The sequence below is a fragment of the Varanus komodoensis genome, unplaced genomic scaffold (assembly GCF_004798865.1).
Source record: "Varanus komodoensis strain SLA01 unplaced genomic scaffold, ASM479886v1 scaffold47, whole genome shotgun sequence".
Lineage (NCBI taxonomy): Eukaryota > Metazoa > Chordata > Lepidosauria > Squamata > Varanidae > Varanus > Varanus komodoensis.
Genome location: NW_025336045.1, coordinates 3,993,578 through 4,010,661, shown reverse-complemented (window position 1 = coordinate 4,010,661; position 17,084 = coordinate 3,993,578). Strand labels below are relative to the sequence as shown.

At 42.5% G+C, this 17,084-nt stretch overlaps 1 protein-coding gene across 1 annotated transcript; it reads left to right on the top strand.

Annotated features, from left to right (window-relative positions):
• The first annotated feature begins 8,804 nt into the window (after positions 1-8,804).
• On the top strand, positions 8,805-15,044 carry TDRD15 (tudor domain containing 15). The gene is made up of 2 exons (XM_044445136.1): positions 8,805-12,560; positions 12,633-15,044. The coding sequence occupies exons 1-2, from the start codon at positions 8,805-8,807 to the stop codon at positions 15,042-15,044; spliced, it is 6,168 nt and encodes a 2,055-aa protein (XP_044301071.1).
• Positions 15,045-17,084: the final 2,040 nt, after the last annotated feature.

The following is a 17,084-nucleotide window of genomic DNA, read 5'->3' as shown; positions in this document are numbered from 1 at the left end:
AGTAGATCAGGTACCCTCTCTCCTGTTCCAGGTTATAGCTAGGTTAAAAACATCAAATTGGATTTGTTTTGCCATAATTAATGTTAAATGAATATACATAAAATAGCAAAATTCTTTTCTTTAACTTGGCATAGTTGCAGTTGAATCTCATAAATAGACTTAACTCACACCTACAGTCTCATAGCAGTGAAGCCAGCCATCAAACATGAACATTAATTTTCCTTTTTTTGGTCTAATGAAAATAGCTTGGTCCAACCAAATTAATAGCTCTTGCTTCTTTTATTTATTTATTTAGAAAATTTCTAGGCCGTCCCATTCGCCGAAGCCTCGGGGCGGCTTACAAATAAAATACATAAATAACAATATAAAATACACGTAACTGTGTAAAATAAGTCGCCCTGGCCAAAAATCTTTAAAATAAAAATAACATTAACAATTAAAATGATGCTTGAATAAAAAGGTCTTCGCCTGGCGCCGAAAAACAAATAACGACGGCGCCAGGCGGACCTCTCTGGGGAGCGCATTCCATAGATTGGGCGCCACCACAGAGAAAGCCCTCCTCCGAGTACCTATCCTCCTAATTTCCTTCACGGAAGGTTCCCGGAGAAGGGCCTCTCCCGCTGATCTTAGGGGGCGGGCGGGTATATATGGACGTAAGCGCTCCTTTAGGTAGTCAGGACCCAAGCCGTTTAGGGCTTTATAAGTGATCACCAACACCTTGAATTGGGCCCGGACTTCAGTGGGAAGCCAGTGAAGCTGACGGAGGACTGGAGTCATGTGAGCATAAACCCAGTCCCCGTCAACAGCCTGGCAGCTCTATTCTGAACCAATTGAAGTATCTGGACCGTCTTCAAGGGTAGCCCCACGTAGAGCGCATTGCAGAAGTCAAGTCGGGAAGTCATCAACGGGTGTGTCACTGTCGCCAGGCAGTTGTACTCCAGGTAGGGGTGCAGCTGATGGATCAGCCGAAGCTGAAAGAAAGTGCTCCTCGCCACCACTGTCACCTGAGCTTCCAGTGAAAGCTCTGGGTCGAGGAGCACTCCCAAGCTGCGGACCTTGTCCCTAAGAGGGAGTGCAACCCCATTCAGGACTAGGTTCAGTTCACCCTCCCCGAAGCCCGATCCGCCAACCAACAGGACCTCCATCTTGCCTGGATTGAGCTTCAGTTTATTGGCCCTCATCCAGCCCATTACCTCGGCCAGGCACCAGTTCAGCACAGCCACTGCCTCACCTGGATTGGTGGAAAACGAGAGGTAGAGCTGGGTATCATCAGCGTACTGATGATTCCACAGCCCACACCTCCTGATGACCTCTCCAGGCGGTTTCATGTAGATGTTAAATAGCAAAGGGGACAAAATGGACCCCTGCGGTACTCCATGGCATAGCTGCCATGGTGCAGAGCCATAGTCCCCCAGCACCACCTTCTGGAAATAGTCATTGAGATAAGAGCGGAACCACTGCAGAGCAGTGCTTCCGACCCCCACTCCCGCTAGCCTGTCCAGAACGATACCATGGTTGATGGTATCGAAAGCTGCTGAGAGGTCCAGAAGAACCAACAGGGACGCACTCCCCCTGTCCTTCTCCCTGCACAGGTCATCATACAGGGCGACCAAGGCAGATTCAGTACCGTACCCAGGTCTGAAGCCGGACTGAAATGGGTCCAGATATGGGTCTTTGAAAGTTTGGAGGCTTTGGTTTCTCTGAGTTAAGACATACATACAAATATACAAAATAGAACTATTATTCTTTGCCAATTATGATGGTAGAGTTGAGCAAGGCAGAGGTTGGCCTAGTCAGGAGAGAGAAGAGCTGGTCTTGTCCCCTGCCCTTACTTCAGCACTAATAGTGTATAAGTCATATTCTGCTGTAGGTCTCTGACATTGGATCACAATTAAGGATAGATTTTCCCTCAGAAAATCCTCTCTAAGGAGTCGCAGGAGCTCTTGCCAGTTCTCTCTTTTCTGTGTTCAGCTCCCTCATGACAGTCCATACTCTTTTCCTTCTCTTCTTTTTTTAAACCTTGTATCCAGCACCCATGGTGTTATGCAGTGTTTATAGAATTAAAGCTTTGGCTGCGGGGGTATAGAAATGCAATAAATAATAATACTCTGTACATTGGATTCTAATAAAGAAGTCCTAACTGTTGCTACCAAAGAGCAACATTCTTCCTCCATTTTGGTCCTTAAACTGTCATGTCAGGCTTCCCATTTTGCTTGGAAATGGTACCTGACCAGTGTCCTGTTAGTTCTCTCTACTAGGGGTGGACAACTTGTGGTCTTCCAGATGTTGTTGGATAGTAATTTCCTTCATCTTTAGCTAGAATAGCCAGTGGTGAGGAAATCTAGTAGCTGCAGTCCAACAACATCTGTAGGGCCTCAAGGTTCCACCCTTGCTCTATATTGAAATGAAAAAGGGAATATCCCAGCCCTCTCTGCATTGGATTGGGAATTTTTGACAATGCTGAGGGCTAACCTCTGCATTTTAATTTAATAAAGACAACAATGTATCACTTAGCAATTGTTTGAATTCTAATCTGATTTTCCAGTTAGTACCAGAACATAGTTTCTTCGTCGTTGCCTCTGTGCATCACACATATGGTTGCTGCGCCTGCGCAGTGCCTAGGCCGGAAGATTAGAAAGCTAACGGTTTTGGTGGGAAAACTCCGCTCCCCTCCCCCTCAGTGGTATAAATAGAGCGGCATGTCCGCCATTTTACTCAGTCTTTGCGACCGCCGTTTGCTGTGCCTCGTGCCTGTTCGTCTCTCGCTTAGATCCTTGTGCTCACTGTTCATTTTTACACTTTTATATCTTGTTATATCTTGTTACTACCCTTTCTTCTACTCCCAAGTTTTCTCTCTCAACCCATTCTTTTTTCAACTCTTCGTTCCTATAAAAAAAAAAAAACCAACCCCCCCCCCCAAAAATTTTTTTTCCCCCCCCCCCTGTCTTCTCTCTTTTTGCGATGGCGCAGCGAGCGGCATTCCGCAAATGCATTGAATGCAGTTCCAAAATGTTGCCCGCGGATCCGCATGACCTATGCCTCCTCTGCCTTGGTGAGGGGCATAGAACCGACAAATGAGGCCACTGCTTGGCGTTTACCAAGCAGGCTAGGAAGAATAGGGAGAACTGTCTCCGCAAACTCCTATGGGACCAGGCCTTGATGCAATCCAACCAATTGGTCTTACGGCCTGGCTCTTCCTCGGTCGCGCCTTCTCAGCTCTGCCTCTACTGCGGGCGTGCCTCCAAAGCGCCCCGCTTCGGCCTCTGCTGCTGCTCCACAGCGTCCTTTGGATGAAGGCGCCACCTCTATGGAGGCCCAGCAACTGCTTCTTCCCCAGCCAAAAAACGGGAGTAGCGCAAGCACACCGTCTCAGACAAGCCTTCCATGCATAAGAAGCTGAGGAAGGAAAAGGCAAACAAGCTCTCTCGCAAGAGCAAAAAACCTGTCCGCCCCAAACATCGGGGTTCGGGTTCATTGGGCTTCTTGGTACCAACCACCGCCACGGTACCGACTCCCTCGGGACTGGCCCTGCCATCCACAATGCAGGTGACTCCACCAGGATCCCCCAGGCCATCCATTTGGCCTGAGAGCGTGCCTCCTCAACAGACGGAGGAGCTGCTTCGGGAGTCCATCTCTGATGGGGAGATTAGAGACTCCCCACAAAGGGAATGCTCTCCAACTCTGATGCCCACAGCTGAGCCGCCAGCAGACTCACCATTGCCTCCTAGACGTTGTAGCCGTTCGTCGGAGCATCGGGATGAGGATTGGCTGATGCCTGGATATGGTGCTTTCCCTGGCTGGGGTAGCTACCAACCATATTCCTATTATCCTCGGGATCGCCGATCACCATCGGTCCCAAGAGACGCCCCATCTACATCAGGGCGTGTGGAGAGAGGATGCTCAACCTCTCCAGAAACCTCATCTTCGAGCGACCACCTTCGCTACCACGAAGACTCGGATGAGTCGGAGGTCGATTCTACATCTTCCGATGTGGCTATTACCTCCCAAGGTCCTGCATCACCTGACGAACCGCATGTCACCTTTACGGAGCTCATGTCCCGTCTCGTTCGGTCTCTGGAGATCGAGGCCAATCATCGCCCCGGTCCCAGTACCAATTGTTTTTATGACCTTGTCAGGGGAGAGCAGTCCGCAGCCATAGCCCTTCCGCTTACTATGACACTTTGTCAGGCTATGGTCCAGCCCTGGGACCAACCGACTCAACCACAGGCTACCTCTCGTCGGTACAATGCCATGTACAGGGTTCGAGAGGATGACATCCCCTTTTTGCTCCGTCACCCGAAGCCGAACTCTGTGGCGGTTGAATCCTCCCAGGGCAGGGAGTCCAGGGGTCACACAGCCCCTCGTGACAAGGAAGGGAGGAAAATCGATATGCTCACATGTCGAGTCTATGCGGCCTCTGGGCTTGGCGTGCGCATATCGCATTATGAAGCAACACTGGCACATTACCAGTACTTCATCATGCAAAAACTGGATAACGCTGCTTCCTCCTTTCCAAACTACCAAGTGGACTTGGCCAGAGTCTTTATAAAGGAAGCGATGCAGGTGGCGATACAACAGTTGTCCACCGCCAGGCACCACGTGGACACTGACTCGAGGGCCATCATCAGTGCCATCTCTTTGCGCCACCATGCGTGGCTACGAAATTGTAATTTTCCCGATGAAACGAAGAGGAGGATCGAGGAAATGCCATTTGACGGCACCAGACTGTTCCATCAGAAGACTGACTGTAAGCTGAAGGCGATCCACAAATCATGCATGACCGCACGCCGCATGGAGCTTCCTCAGCAGAGACGTAAGTGGCAATGGCCCGGATCCTCCTACCACCAGCAATATCAGCCTCGCCAGCAGTACCAGCAACAACAGCAACGTCGAAGGCAGCAGCCGCAACAACACTTCCCCCAGGGCTGTCGACGTTTCGACACCAACAAGCGCCAACGTTGACGGTCTGGGCGAACCATCCTCTCTCTTCTCTCACCACCTTCCCCTCTCCCTTTTGGGGATCGGCTCCAAAGCCGACTCTCCATTTGGGAGTCCATTACATCTCATAGGTGGGTGTTATCTGTCATTCAGCTCAGATATAGGATAGAATTCGATGTCATCCCTCCGTTGAGTCTGATTCGTTTTACACCTTGTTCATTGGTACTGTGCGACACGGTCTCTCAGCTACTTCGTAAGGGAGCGATTCAACAACTGTCCTGCTCTGCGGGATTTCATGGATTCTATTCCAGATATTTTACGGTCCCGAAAAGGGACAGTGGTCATCGTCCGATCCTGGACTTACGGAATGTTAATAGGTACATCAAACCTAAAAAGTTTCAAATGACCACTTTACAGAATATCTTTCCATTTCTGAGGAGAGAGGACTGGTTTGCCTCACTGGACTTGAAGGATGCCTACTTCCATGTTTCTATCCATCCTTCTCACAGGCGTTTTCTACGTTTCACTGTCGGATCTGATATATTTGAGTTCAGTGTTCTGCCTTTCGGCCTGGCTACTGCCCCTAGAGTTTTCACGAAGTGTATGGCTCCGGTGTGCACACACTTATGGACTCGGGGCATATAAATATATCCGTATTTGGACGATTGGCTCATTGTGTCACAGACAAGACACGGCCTTCTCTTAGCTGTACACATGACTTGCGCTCTACTTGATGATCTTGGACTTTGCATTAACCGCGAGAAATCGTCTCTTATTCCCACGCAGGTCATCGACTTCATCGGGGCACGTCTCGATTCTACTCAAGAAAGAGCCTTTCTTCCTCCGAACTGTTGAGATGTTCTCTGCAGTCACATCCATCAAATTCAACTGCACAGGATGGTACCAGCCATAACCATTCAGAGACTACTAGGACACATGGCTGCTGCAGTTGCCATTGACTGTGTTTGCGGCCCATACAACTGTTCTTCAACAGATCATTTCACCCACAACGGGACTCTCCCACCAAGCTGATTCGGATCCCGCTGTCGATTCTTCGTACTTTGACTTGGTGGACTACTCCAGACAACCTGTCTATCGGCGTCCCGTTCCGACCGCCTCAGCCAACGACAACCCTGTACACCGATGCATTGCTACTTGGATGGGGTGCAGCATGTTTGGGACTTCTGGTCCAAGGGACTTGGAACCAACGAGAAACAATGAAGCATATCAACTTCCTCGAACTTGTGGCGATTTTCAACGCTCTCAAATCTTTTGAGACCGTACTGTGCCACCAAGTTGTCCAGATTGCATCAGACAACATCGCTGCTGTTTTTTACATCAGGCAGGGCAGCACGAAGTCACCAGCGTTAGCACGTCTATCGATGGAAATTTGGGATTGGTGTATCCCAAGAGGCATAGTGCTCCTAGTGGTTCACTTGGCAGGAGCCAACAATGTAGAAGCAGATACGTTGAGCAGACAAATGTCAACAACCCACGAGTGGGAGTTGGACAGACAAATTTGCAAGAACCTCTTCCGTTTCTGGGGTTACCCGGACATGGACTTGTTCGCTACCTGAGACAACAGGGTGTGCGATCGGTACTGCTCAAGCACGGGCATCGGATCAGGATCAGTAGGGGATGCTCTCATGATCCCTTGGGACAACATGACTTTCTATGCGTTCCCTCCTATCCCACTTTTGACGAAAGTACCATCCAAAATAGCGCAAGACAATGCCACAGGGATCTTATAACTCGTTGGTGGCCGAGGCAACCCTGGTTTGCCACTCTCCTTTGACTATCCAGAGGAATGTTTCTTCGGCTCCCAACCATTCTTCAGTTGTTAACTTAGCAGAACGGAGCGATCAGGCATCCAGATTTGACTTCTCTGAAGCTGACGGCCTGGCATATCAGCTAAACCATTTGACTGATTCGATACCGACGACATCTCAAGCAATGGAGGACCCTGTTCAACGAACTGTACAAACGGCTCCTCCCTTGAATCCTACAGCAACCACTTCGGTACCGACAGCCCTCGATCAAGAGATTCTGGCGATTCTCGAATCTGCCTTGAGACCGTCCACCCGTCGGTCTTATGTGGCTAAATGGAAGAGATTCTCATCTTTTGCTGAACGTCATTCGTTTTCTCCTAGAATGGCTTCGATTGAGAACATCTTACAATTCTTGGAACTGTATCACTCAGGACTGAAACCCTCACCTATTAAAGTTTATGCAGTTGCCAAATCGCATTATTGTGGCGCTGTTCAAGGCTCATCCGTCTTCTCTCAACCTCTGGTTCGATGCTTCATTAAGGGATTACAGAACTTACATACTTCCATTCATCCTGCTATGCCAACATGGAGCCTCTCAGGCACTTATAAAGCCCCCATTCGAACCTCTGGCGACTGTGGACCTACGCCTTGTTTCTTGGAAAACGGCCTTTCTTATAGCAGTCACATCAGCTTGGAGAGCTAGCAGACTTTGTGCTCTTCGTATAGACTCACCATATTTGAATTTCCATAAGGAAAAGGTCATTCTTCGGATGGATTTATCATTTCTGCCTAAGGTGGCTATGCCATTCCACATGAGTCAAGGGATTGTTTTGCTGGCGTTCTTTCCATTGCCTTCGAATCTGATAGAACGGTCTCTTCACACGCTTGATGTTCGATGTTGCTTAGCCTTCTACAGATCTCGTACAGAACCCTTTCGTCGTTCTAATAGACTCTTTGTTAAGTGCTCTGAGCATGACAAAGGGTCCCCGGTCACATCCCAGATGCTCTCTAAATGGATCGTCAAAACTATCGTCTTGGCATACCAGCTATCGCACATAGACTTACCTGTGTTTCCAAGAGGTCACTCTACGCGAACAGTAGCGACTTCATCTGCCTTTGCTGCGGGGGTTTCACTTTAGGATATCTGCAAAGCTGCGACATGGGCTGCTCTATGTACTTTCGCCAAACATTATCGGCTAGATGTCTGCGCCAGACAGGACTGCTCCTTTGGCAGATCTGTTCTTTCATCTATTCTTTGCTGATGACACCTCCCTCCTCCGAGTCTGGTAGGCTTGCTAATCACCCATATGTGTGATGCACAGAGGCCACGACGAAGAAAAGCAGGTTGCTCACCTGTAACTGATGTTCTTCCATGTAATCCATGTAGAAAAATCTGCATTTAAAGAAGGGAGAATTTTGTCTCCTTATGCTTGGTTATTATAACTATTATGGATGTTGCAAAATACTAGATTAAAATATTAGAAGATACCTACAAAATACATCATTAATACATTCCAGTATCATTTATATGAATTAAGGATCATTAGTTGTATCTAGGGTTAGTTCTGCTTAGAGTAGACTTAGTAAAGACAATGGGACATGAACTAGACTGATGTTGAATATGATTCATATGTTTATAAAATTCAAAACAAAAATATTTTTTAAAATCCTATTTCGGCTGTGTCAACTTCAGTAAGAATCATGAGGTTTAGAGAAAGAGTTTTCAGCTATAGTAGCTTACATTGCTATAAATTTTGCTATGGTGGGCAGGAGAATTTTGTTTCAAAGAAATTTGATAATTGGAAAGGTTGCTCAGGCTGATTCAGAGTTTGTAGTTATTTTAATATTTTAAATGAGTAACTCTTACTAAAAATATTCTTTCTATTCTTGTAAGCACTCATTTTTTCCTCAGTTCTGATTTAGTGTTAAGCCAGATAAATTGGATCTTGTGTTCTTGTGTATATGCAAGTGGCAGAGTGATTGGCACACTACATGCAAGAAAGTTTGAATTTGTGTAGTCAAACTTGCTTACAAAACTGTTGAAGTGAGAAGTCATATGTTACTGATGTCAACCTTTATGTTGGTTTTGCAGGTAGAATGTATTCATCTTTATCAACAAAATTTCTGGACATAGATCTGAAGATAACTGACATATACTACCATCCAAAAGAAGTTCTTGTGAAATTTCAGGGTATATATAACACAGAATGTGAATTTGACTATCACATATTACAAAGTGAGATACAGTGGGTATCAAAAGTGAAAGACTCAGTTGGTGTTGGTGAGTTTTGTTTAGTAGAAGATTCAGAACATGGAGAATGGTACAGAGGAAGAGTAGTACAGAAGAAGAGCTACATGTATGAAGTATTTCTCATAGACAGTGGGAAAATACTCACAGTACATGAAACAGATATTGCTTCTGCCTTTGATGAGTTGTTTCAGCTACCTCCAAAGATAGTGTGTGGGATATTTGCAAATATACTTCCAGTTGATGAAAAATGGAATCCTAAAGCTTTGAATTACTTTTCATCCTTAAGAGACCTACAAATTAAAGGCCAGGTACAGGCCATTCTCCCACACCAAACTTTTCTCCTTGATGTGCCTAAAATCACTAGTGATGTGATTGAACTAAAGTTAGCAAAACTTGTTGATGGAGATACATTCCGTCTCATTGTAGAAATGTTAACTGAATTTCCACAAGTGACCCTTTGTAAACAAATGCCAGATTTACTTCAACAGAAGTACACAAGGCCTGACACTGTGTGTTTCAGTGCTGGAATTCAACCTGATGTTCAGCTGGTTCTGAATAGCTTTCAGCCACTTTTATCTGTTGGTGCGATGGAGCAAGTAAAAATATCAGTGGCAGTCAGTCCAGGTAAATTTTATTGTCAACTACTACGACACCAAACGGAGCTGGATAAGTTAACAATAGGCATGTGTTCCTATTATGAAAATATTGGTAAAGAAAATGTTCCATCCTGTGACAATCTTGGAGTCCTCTGTGCAGCAAGACGAAAAAATGGTCAGTGGTACAGGGGGGTGATACAACAACTGTTTTCTGATAACAAAGTGAAGATATGGTTTATGGATTTTGGTGACTATGAAGCTGTACCTTCTCGTTGTGTTTTGAAGCTTCAACCACAATTCATTTCAGTACCAAGGTTTTCGTTTCCTTGTGCACTGTCATGTCTTACTGATCAAGATGAGGCTGTAAGAAATAATCAACTAAAAGAATTTAAGAAAGCCCTCTTAAGACAAAATGCTCTTTATGCGCAGATTGACCTGTTCAATTCTGATGAACATTTGTATTACATCACACTACGTAAACAACAACTAACAATGAAGAATGAATATCAGCCTCCAGGGAACAATGTAGTTCCAAAATGCTATTCTTCCTTTAACACAGAATTTTCTCACGTAAATGGAGACACAAAAATCTCCTCTGTTCGCCCTGTCTTTCCTGGGTGTGTTCAAAGAAAAATTCTACAATCAATACAGCATTCAGACCAAAAGGACTCTGATTTAATGTGCTTTTCCTTAACAGTCCCTTGCAAAAGAGCAGAAATGAAAATAGATTCTGTCTGTGTTGCGTTTGTAGTGTATGTCTTGAATCCATCTAATTTTTGGGTTCAAACTAATGATTATTTCGATGAGTTTGAAGTCTTAATGAAAAGAATTTCAGATACATATGATGCAAATGAAGCGGAATATAAGATGTTGGAAAAGCCAGAACCTGGAAAGCTATGCTGTGCACGATATAGTGAGGATATGCATTTCTACAGGGCTGTAATCAGGGAGGTGGTGGGCAGCAGTATTAAGGTTTGGTTTTTGGATTTTGGGAATACTGAGATAGTGCCTTTCTTTGATGTGAAAGTTTTGCTTCCAGAGTTCCAAAAATTGCCAGCTTTAGCCATATGTTGTTCACTTGCTAATGCAGTTTCAACTGAAGATGTATGGACAAAAAAAGAAACAGATTTCTTTAAATCACTTGTGTTCGGCAAACAGCTCACACTCCATCCCATTGTCGAACAAAATGGTGAATACATTGTCAATGTACAGAGCATGACTGGCTCAAAGCAAGATGACATTCTCATGCTTATGGTTCAGGCGGGATGTGCAGAATATTGGGAATTAAAGCAAGATCCATTTTTTAAAATAGTCTATGGTTCTCAAGTATGTTGTTCAAAACAAAAAAACAAAAACACCCACAGTAAATCACATATTTGGGAAAATAAAGTTGTGATAGCTAATAATGCTACTCACAGTAAAAAAAAGATGAGTACTTATCCTTTGACAAAAAACCCTACTCTTACTTTCCCAAGGTGGGAAAGCATACTTTCCAGTAGATGTAGAAAAGTATCTAAAGAAATTGATAGTCCCTATAAAGAGTACAAGTTTAAACCAGGAAGTGTATCTGATGTTATATGTTGTCATATTAATTCACCTGGTGACTTTGCATGTCAGATACAAAATAAATTACAAGAACTAAATAAGTTGATGAAAGAAATGCAAGCTTATTACAACTGTCAAACAATGCCGTATGAAGATGGGCAGTGTGCCTGTGTTGTGAAGCATTCTAAAGATGGGAAGTGGTACAGAGCAGCTGTACTGAAACGTGTGTCTAAGAAAAAGGTTGATGTAGCATTTGTAGACTATGGTAACCAAGAAAGGGTTTTGTTGAAACATCTTCAAGCCATTCACCCAGACTTTTTGATCTTGGAATGTCAAGCATTCAGATGTTGTCTTAATAGTTTGACTGAATCCTTAATATTTGATCCATATAATTGGACTGCAGAGGCATGTAGTGACTTTGAACTCTTTATTTCATCTTCCAATGGATTACTGACTTGTACAATTTCTGCACTAATTCATAAGAGTCCCAGCTATTTATATCATGTGGTTAACCTGCAGACTCCCTTTATTAGTGCACACCAATTTCTCTTAGAACGTGGTCATGCCCAGTTTTGGTCTTTTGAATTCACAAGATCACTTATACCATCATTATCTCTGTACAGCTTTTACTATTCATCTTTTAATATGAAAATTGGATGTGGAGAAATGGTATATGTAAGCTGTATTTACAGTCCTAAAGAATTCTATTGCCAGCTAAAGAGAAACATGGATGATACAGACAAACTCTTGGAAAGGATAACAGAGATTGTTCAAATGAAAAACCATGCAGACCAAATCAGTACTCACAGTGTGTATTTAGCTAAATATTTTGAAGATGGCCTCTACTACAGAGCTTTAGCATCTCCTGAGAGATCATCAGATTACTGGCCTGTATACTTTGTGGACTTTGGGAATAAAGAATTGGTATCAAAAACTGAACTAATTCCCATTCCTGATCATGCTTCAGAGTTAATATTCACACCCATGCAAGCTGTCAGATGTTATCTGTCGGATCTAAAAGATACTGAAATACCGACTGAAATAAACACATGGTTTGAGAAGAATTACTTGTGCAAAGAGCTAAAGGTGGTCATAGTATCTAAAGAATCTGATGGGCAGCTTGGTGTGGAGTTGTATGATGGAGATTTACAGATAAATAAGAAGATTAAAAAATTACTGAAGCACACAGCAAGTGGCGTTGAGCCCAAAGACAGGTGTTCAGCAAAATCTAGAAGCCAAAATCTGGTGCCTAAAATAAAGCCAAGTATAGATAAAACCAAAGTTAAAAGTGAGGTAGTTGAACAGCAAAGAAAAGCAGCAAACAAAGTAAAGCCTTGCAGTCAAAGTAGGGGTAAGTTACGTGCTGAACATGAAAAAGATAAGGCTGATTTTCAGAAACAGTGCAGCAGGCTTGTAAAGCTTCCAACAGCTTTGGACAATAGTGAATTGATTTGGCAAAACGTAATGGGGCAGGGATGTAACGGTACACATGGAGAACTTAATACTGACTTAGTTGTTTTTTATGCAATGCAGTCAAAGGAAGAGGTGCTTGCTGATGATACTAACAAGCTTCATGTTTTGAAACAAAACCCTTCAGGGCAAGGAAGGATTAGGCAAAAGTACCCAAATCTTCCACAGCATAACATTCAGCCAAATTCTAAAATTTTAGGTTATATTTCATCCATAACTAGTCTGTCAAATTTTTATATTCACTGTGCAGAGGATGAGAATAAAATTGTGCAGCTTGCTGAGGAACTAAATAGAGACACACTGGTTATAGAGCCAGAAACAGGTGTTGAACTTGAGGAAGGTGACATGGTTTTAGCAGAGTATGAAATTGATTGCTGCATCTACAGAGCTGTTGTTAGAAAAGTTACATCACAACAGTTGTTCGAGGTAGAATTCATTGACTATGGTAATACATCAACTGTCCATGCCTCAAAACTCCACAAGATGGAAGAGGTGTTCTTAAACTTGCCAAGATTCAGCATACATTGTTTCCTTAGTAAAACCAAATGTGTGTTTCCAGATAAAAATTGGAGTAGTGATATTGCTGCCTACTTTGACAGTAAAGTAAATAAAGAGCCACTAATTTTTGAGTTTTTACAGCAACATGGTTCACAGTGGGAGGTTAATATTTTCTGTCATGGGCTGTCTGTGATCAATGAATTAATGGAGAAAGAAATCAGTTTAGGTTTACATAATATGCTTGTGTTAGATTTTGACCAAATTGCAAAACAGCTTCCAGTAACAGATGCAGATACTGATGGTAATAACCAAAATCCAAAACTTGAAAGTCAAAATGTATATGAAGCAGCTAAGGCCAGAGCTGCCTGGGAAAGTCTTCCTAGAATTTCGTGTCAAAAAGTTAAACCTGGACAGTTAGAAATAGCTGAAATAGTTCATATTTCAAAAGATGGAAGCTTCTATGTGAAATTAAATAAGGATACAGAGATATTGTTGAATTTAAATGAGATGGCTGCTCAAGAAGCAGAGAAGAGTGCCTTCCTTACAGTGGAAAATATTAAGGAAGGATTAGAATGCCTGGCAAAATCAAAAGAAACATTGAAATGGTATCGGTCTGAAGTTATACAAACATATGTGAATGAGCACTGCATGTTGGTTTTGCTAATAGATTTGGGAAAATATGAAACTGTGTCATTTCATGATGCAAAAATGCTGAGTGACAAAATGAGGAGTATTCCAAGGAATGCAGTGCATTGTAAATGGACTTGGCTTGGAAATCTACATAATCAGTCTTTTGAGAGTGTAGTGGAGAAGATAGAATGCTATGAGCTAAAGATCTTGTTTCTGAGATACCTAGAAGCGGTTTCAATTTGGGAAGTAGACATTTTAGTAGATGGGATTCTGCTCCTGGAATATTTGAGTCAAATACCTTACCAGAGGAAATTAGAGAGCTGTAATGTACCAGAAAATATAAATGTGGATAAAAGAAAGTCATTTGTGCCAAATTCCATTTCATGGCTACCGTTCCAGAATGACAGATGCTATCCTGGATTTGCCACATCAGTTACTGATCCTTCAAGTTTCTGTATCCAGTTAGAAGACTCATTTAAGACTCTAAAAACATTGTCCAAGCTTCTTTCAGACCTTCCAGAAAACCTGCCAACTTTACCAAGGGAACTTGTCATTCCTGGTGCCGGTTGTTTGATCAAGACTGGATCCAATGGAAGGTGGAACAGAGTTGAAGTCTCTGAAGTTTCCAATTGTTTAACACTTATCTTTGTTGATGATGATGGATTATCCATTCCCATTCCTATTTCTGAAATTCACAAGCTGAAAATCATTCCAGAAAGGCTTAGTAGTTTACCACGATTAACTTATTGTTGCTCTTTATTTGGAGTGTCACCTGCTGATGGGCAACACTGGAATGATGAAGCGAAGCTTAAAATTCAAGAATTTCTTGCTAGGCCAGGTCTCTCATTCCAATTCAAGCCATACCACTGTGGACTAAAGTTAGAAGTGGATGTTTTATGTGAACAGAACAATGCAGCAGATGTATTAGTTGCTTCTGGTTGTGCTGTATATTCTAAAAGAGCAGTCTCTCTTGGCTCAAATAATTCTGCAGAGTTTAGTCTGTTCAATTCACAAATTTCATGCAATCTATTCCAAATGTGTGGTCAGAAGAATTCCAGTGCAACAATTTCTTTGCTAACTGGTCTAAAAGAAGGGCCACAGAAAACAAAACTGCAATTCAAATATGTTTCTAACCGAAATTTAAAATGGAGCAGCTTGAAAAGACAAACTACTAAGACAAAAGGGGGACAGAAGGTGCTCTTAAATAGTAATGAAAAAAATGAAAACCAGCTTAATGACAAGTTATCTAATCAACAGTGTGACAGAGAACTCAATCAAGCCCATTCCTCAGGCACAGAATCAGAAGCAACACACACACCGCAGATATGGAGAGAGCCAAGCATATAAACACTTCACACGAGAGGTTAGTTTCAAATAACTATTAAAACAATAAGATACGTTATTTCTACAGGACAGCATCCAGTGCTTTCTGTGCACCATTGAGACCTGATGCTGGAGCAATATGAAGCTAGCATTTCTTAACCAAAAGTAAGCCTAAGTGCTTGCTTCCAGAGCAGAGCAGAACAGGTCTGCAGAGCTAGCAGAAGAGGGAGCATCAGTCACCTGACCTGTTTCCAGAAATGGGTGTTTCAGCTTTTTGCAGGGCTGCTTTAAGAAGTGCTTGTTTCCTAGGACAGCAGTATTGCAGCAGCATTGGATACTGTCCTTCATATTTAATACATGACTTCAGTGACTTGGAATCAGGAGAAACGGGCATGTAGTCCTCTATACCTGGGTTCTTGTCCATGCTCAGCAGTAGTCATAACACTGGAATTACAACAACCAAAGGTGATATTTCAAGCCACATTATTTATATTATGTGGGTCGTGCCAGGGCCCTACAAGGAAGGGGTGTGTGTGAATGAGAGAGAGTGAATGGGTGGGCAGGGGAACTACACCCTATATCCATAATTGCAATTTTTAGAATTGCTTTCAAATAGCTTCTATTCTTAACAGGGCTTGCTTCTGGTCTGCTGGGAGGAAAATATATTTTTCCCATGCATGCTGAGCTTTTAAATCTTTCCTTTCTCTCTTGTGCCCTACCCTTAGAATTTTCAGGTTTAGCTTATTCGCCAGTGTGCTATCTGTATCAATACAACTTCATGCATTTCCAACATGTCTGCAGCTCAGTAGAGATTATGTGTATTTAGTATCTAAATGGTACCCAGAAATTATTGATTTTTTAATCTGTAAAAGGAAAGTTTAGGTTTATAATAACCTCTATGGAGGATGCTTTTGTTCTAACTTATTTAATGCTTGTTTTCCAGGTAAAAACTTAAGTTTTACAGCTGGAAACATGTAATGGATTTGGGCACTATTCAACTTGCATGTAAAAAGTGCGGAACAAGAGTTAACATCTTAAATGTTAAAACTTTTAATGGGATTATTCTACCACAATGAGATAATCACAAAAAAATCCATCATCCTGAAAAGTTAACCATGTTTGACATTAAATTAGAATCTTAGTGTTTGCTTCCACCCCACAGGCATTAGTCTTTTAAAATTCTTTGTTATACCTTGATTTGGTATTTGTTCTTGGAATGGGGGAAGGGGAATCATATTTAATATTTCTGGAGATCCAAACAGTGACTTTTTGTAGATACAAGCTTTTCCCCCTCTTTTGTCATTTCAGCAGTCCTCATATTATAAAAACCCTTACTGCTATTTTTGTTGAAACTCTTATTGCTATGTAATTCTTAATGATTTTGAATGTAACTTCAAAAATTACTAGTAACAACTGGCTTCTGAAACTCTGCAGTAAAATTTACTTCATGGATTGGTTTGATATTGCAGTGGGCTATTGCTGAAGGTACGGTTCCACCGCATCTGCCAACATAAGGAACATAGCAACAAAGTAAATGGAAAAAGCAGTGCCAGTGTGTTTTGGCCATTTCTTAGTTTGGTGAACTACTACTTCAGATGTATGATTGGGACCCATGCAAGCCACAACATATTGGTTTAACATTTTTACTAGACCAAAACTTGATGTGACACAAACTTAATATTTATGAACAATACATTGTATTACGTAGGGGATATGTCTGCTATGCACTAAGATAGGGTGTTCTAGTTAATATGTATGTAGTTATCTAGTAATAAGGAAAATGATGAACGTTGATTGGCATTTTAGCCATCTTTACCTGTTTTCAAAAATCTGTAATTTCATAGTTTTAAGTTGGTTTTTATTAGCTACTTCTGGCGCATAGGAAGGAGCATGTGAATATGTGAGCAGTTGCTTATATCTCCTCAAGGACATCTGGATTTTACATTTTCTACTGCAGCTCCTTCTGCTGCATTGGATTACAGTTGTGAGAGTTTTACAGCTTTCAGTGGCTCTTGGTGACTGGTAGATTCTGCTGATGCATTTGGGTTTTGAGCAGCACTTATC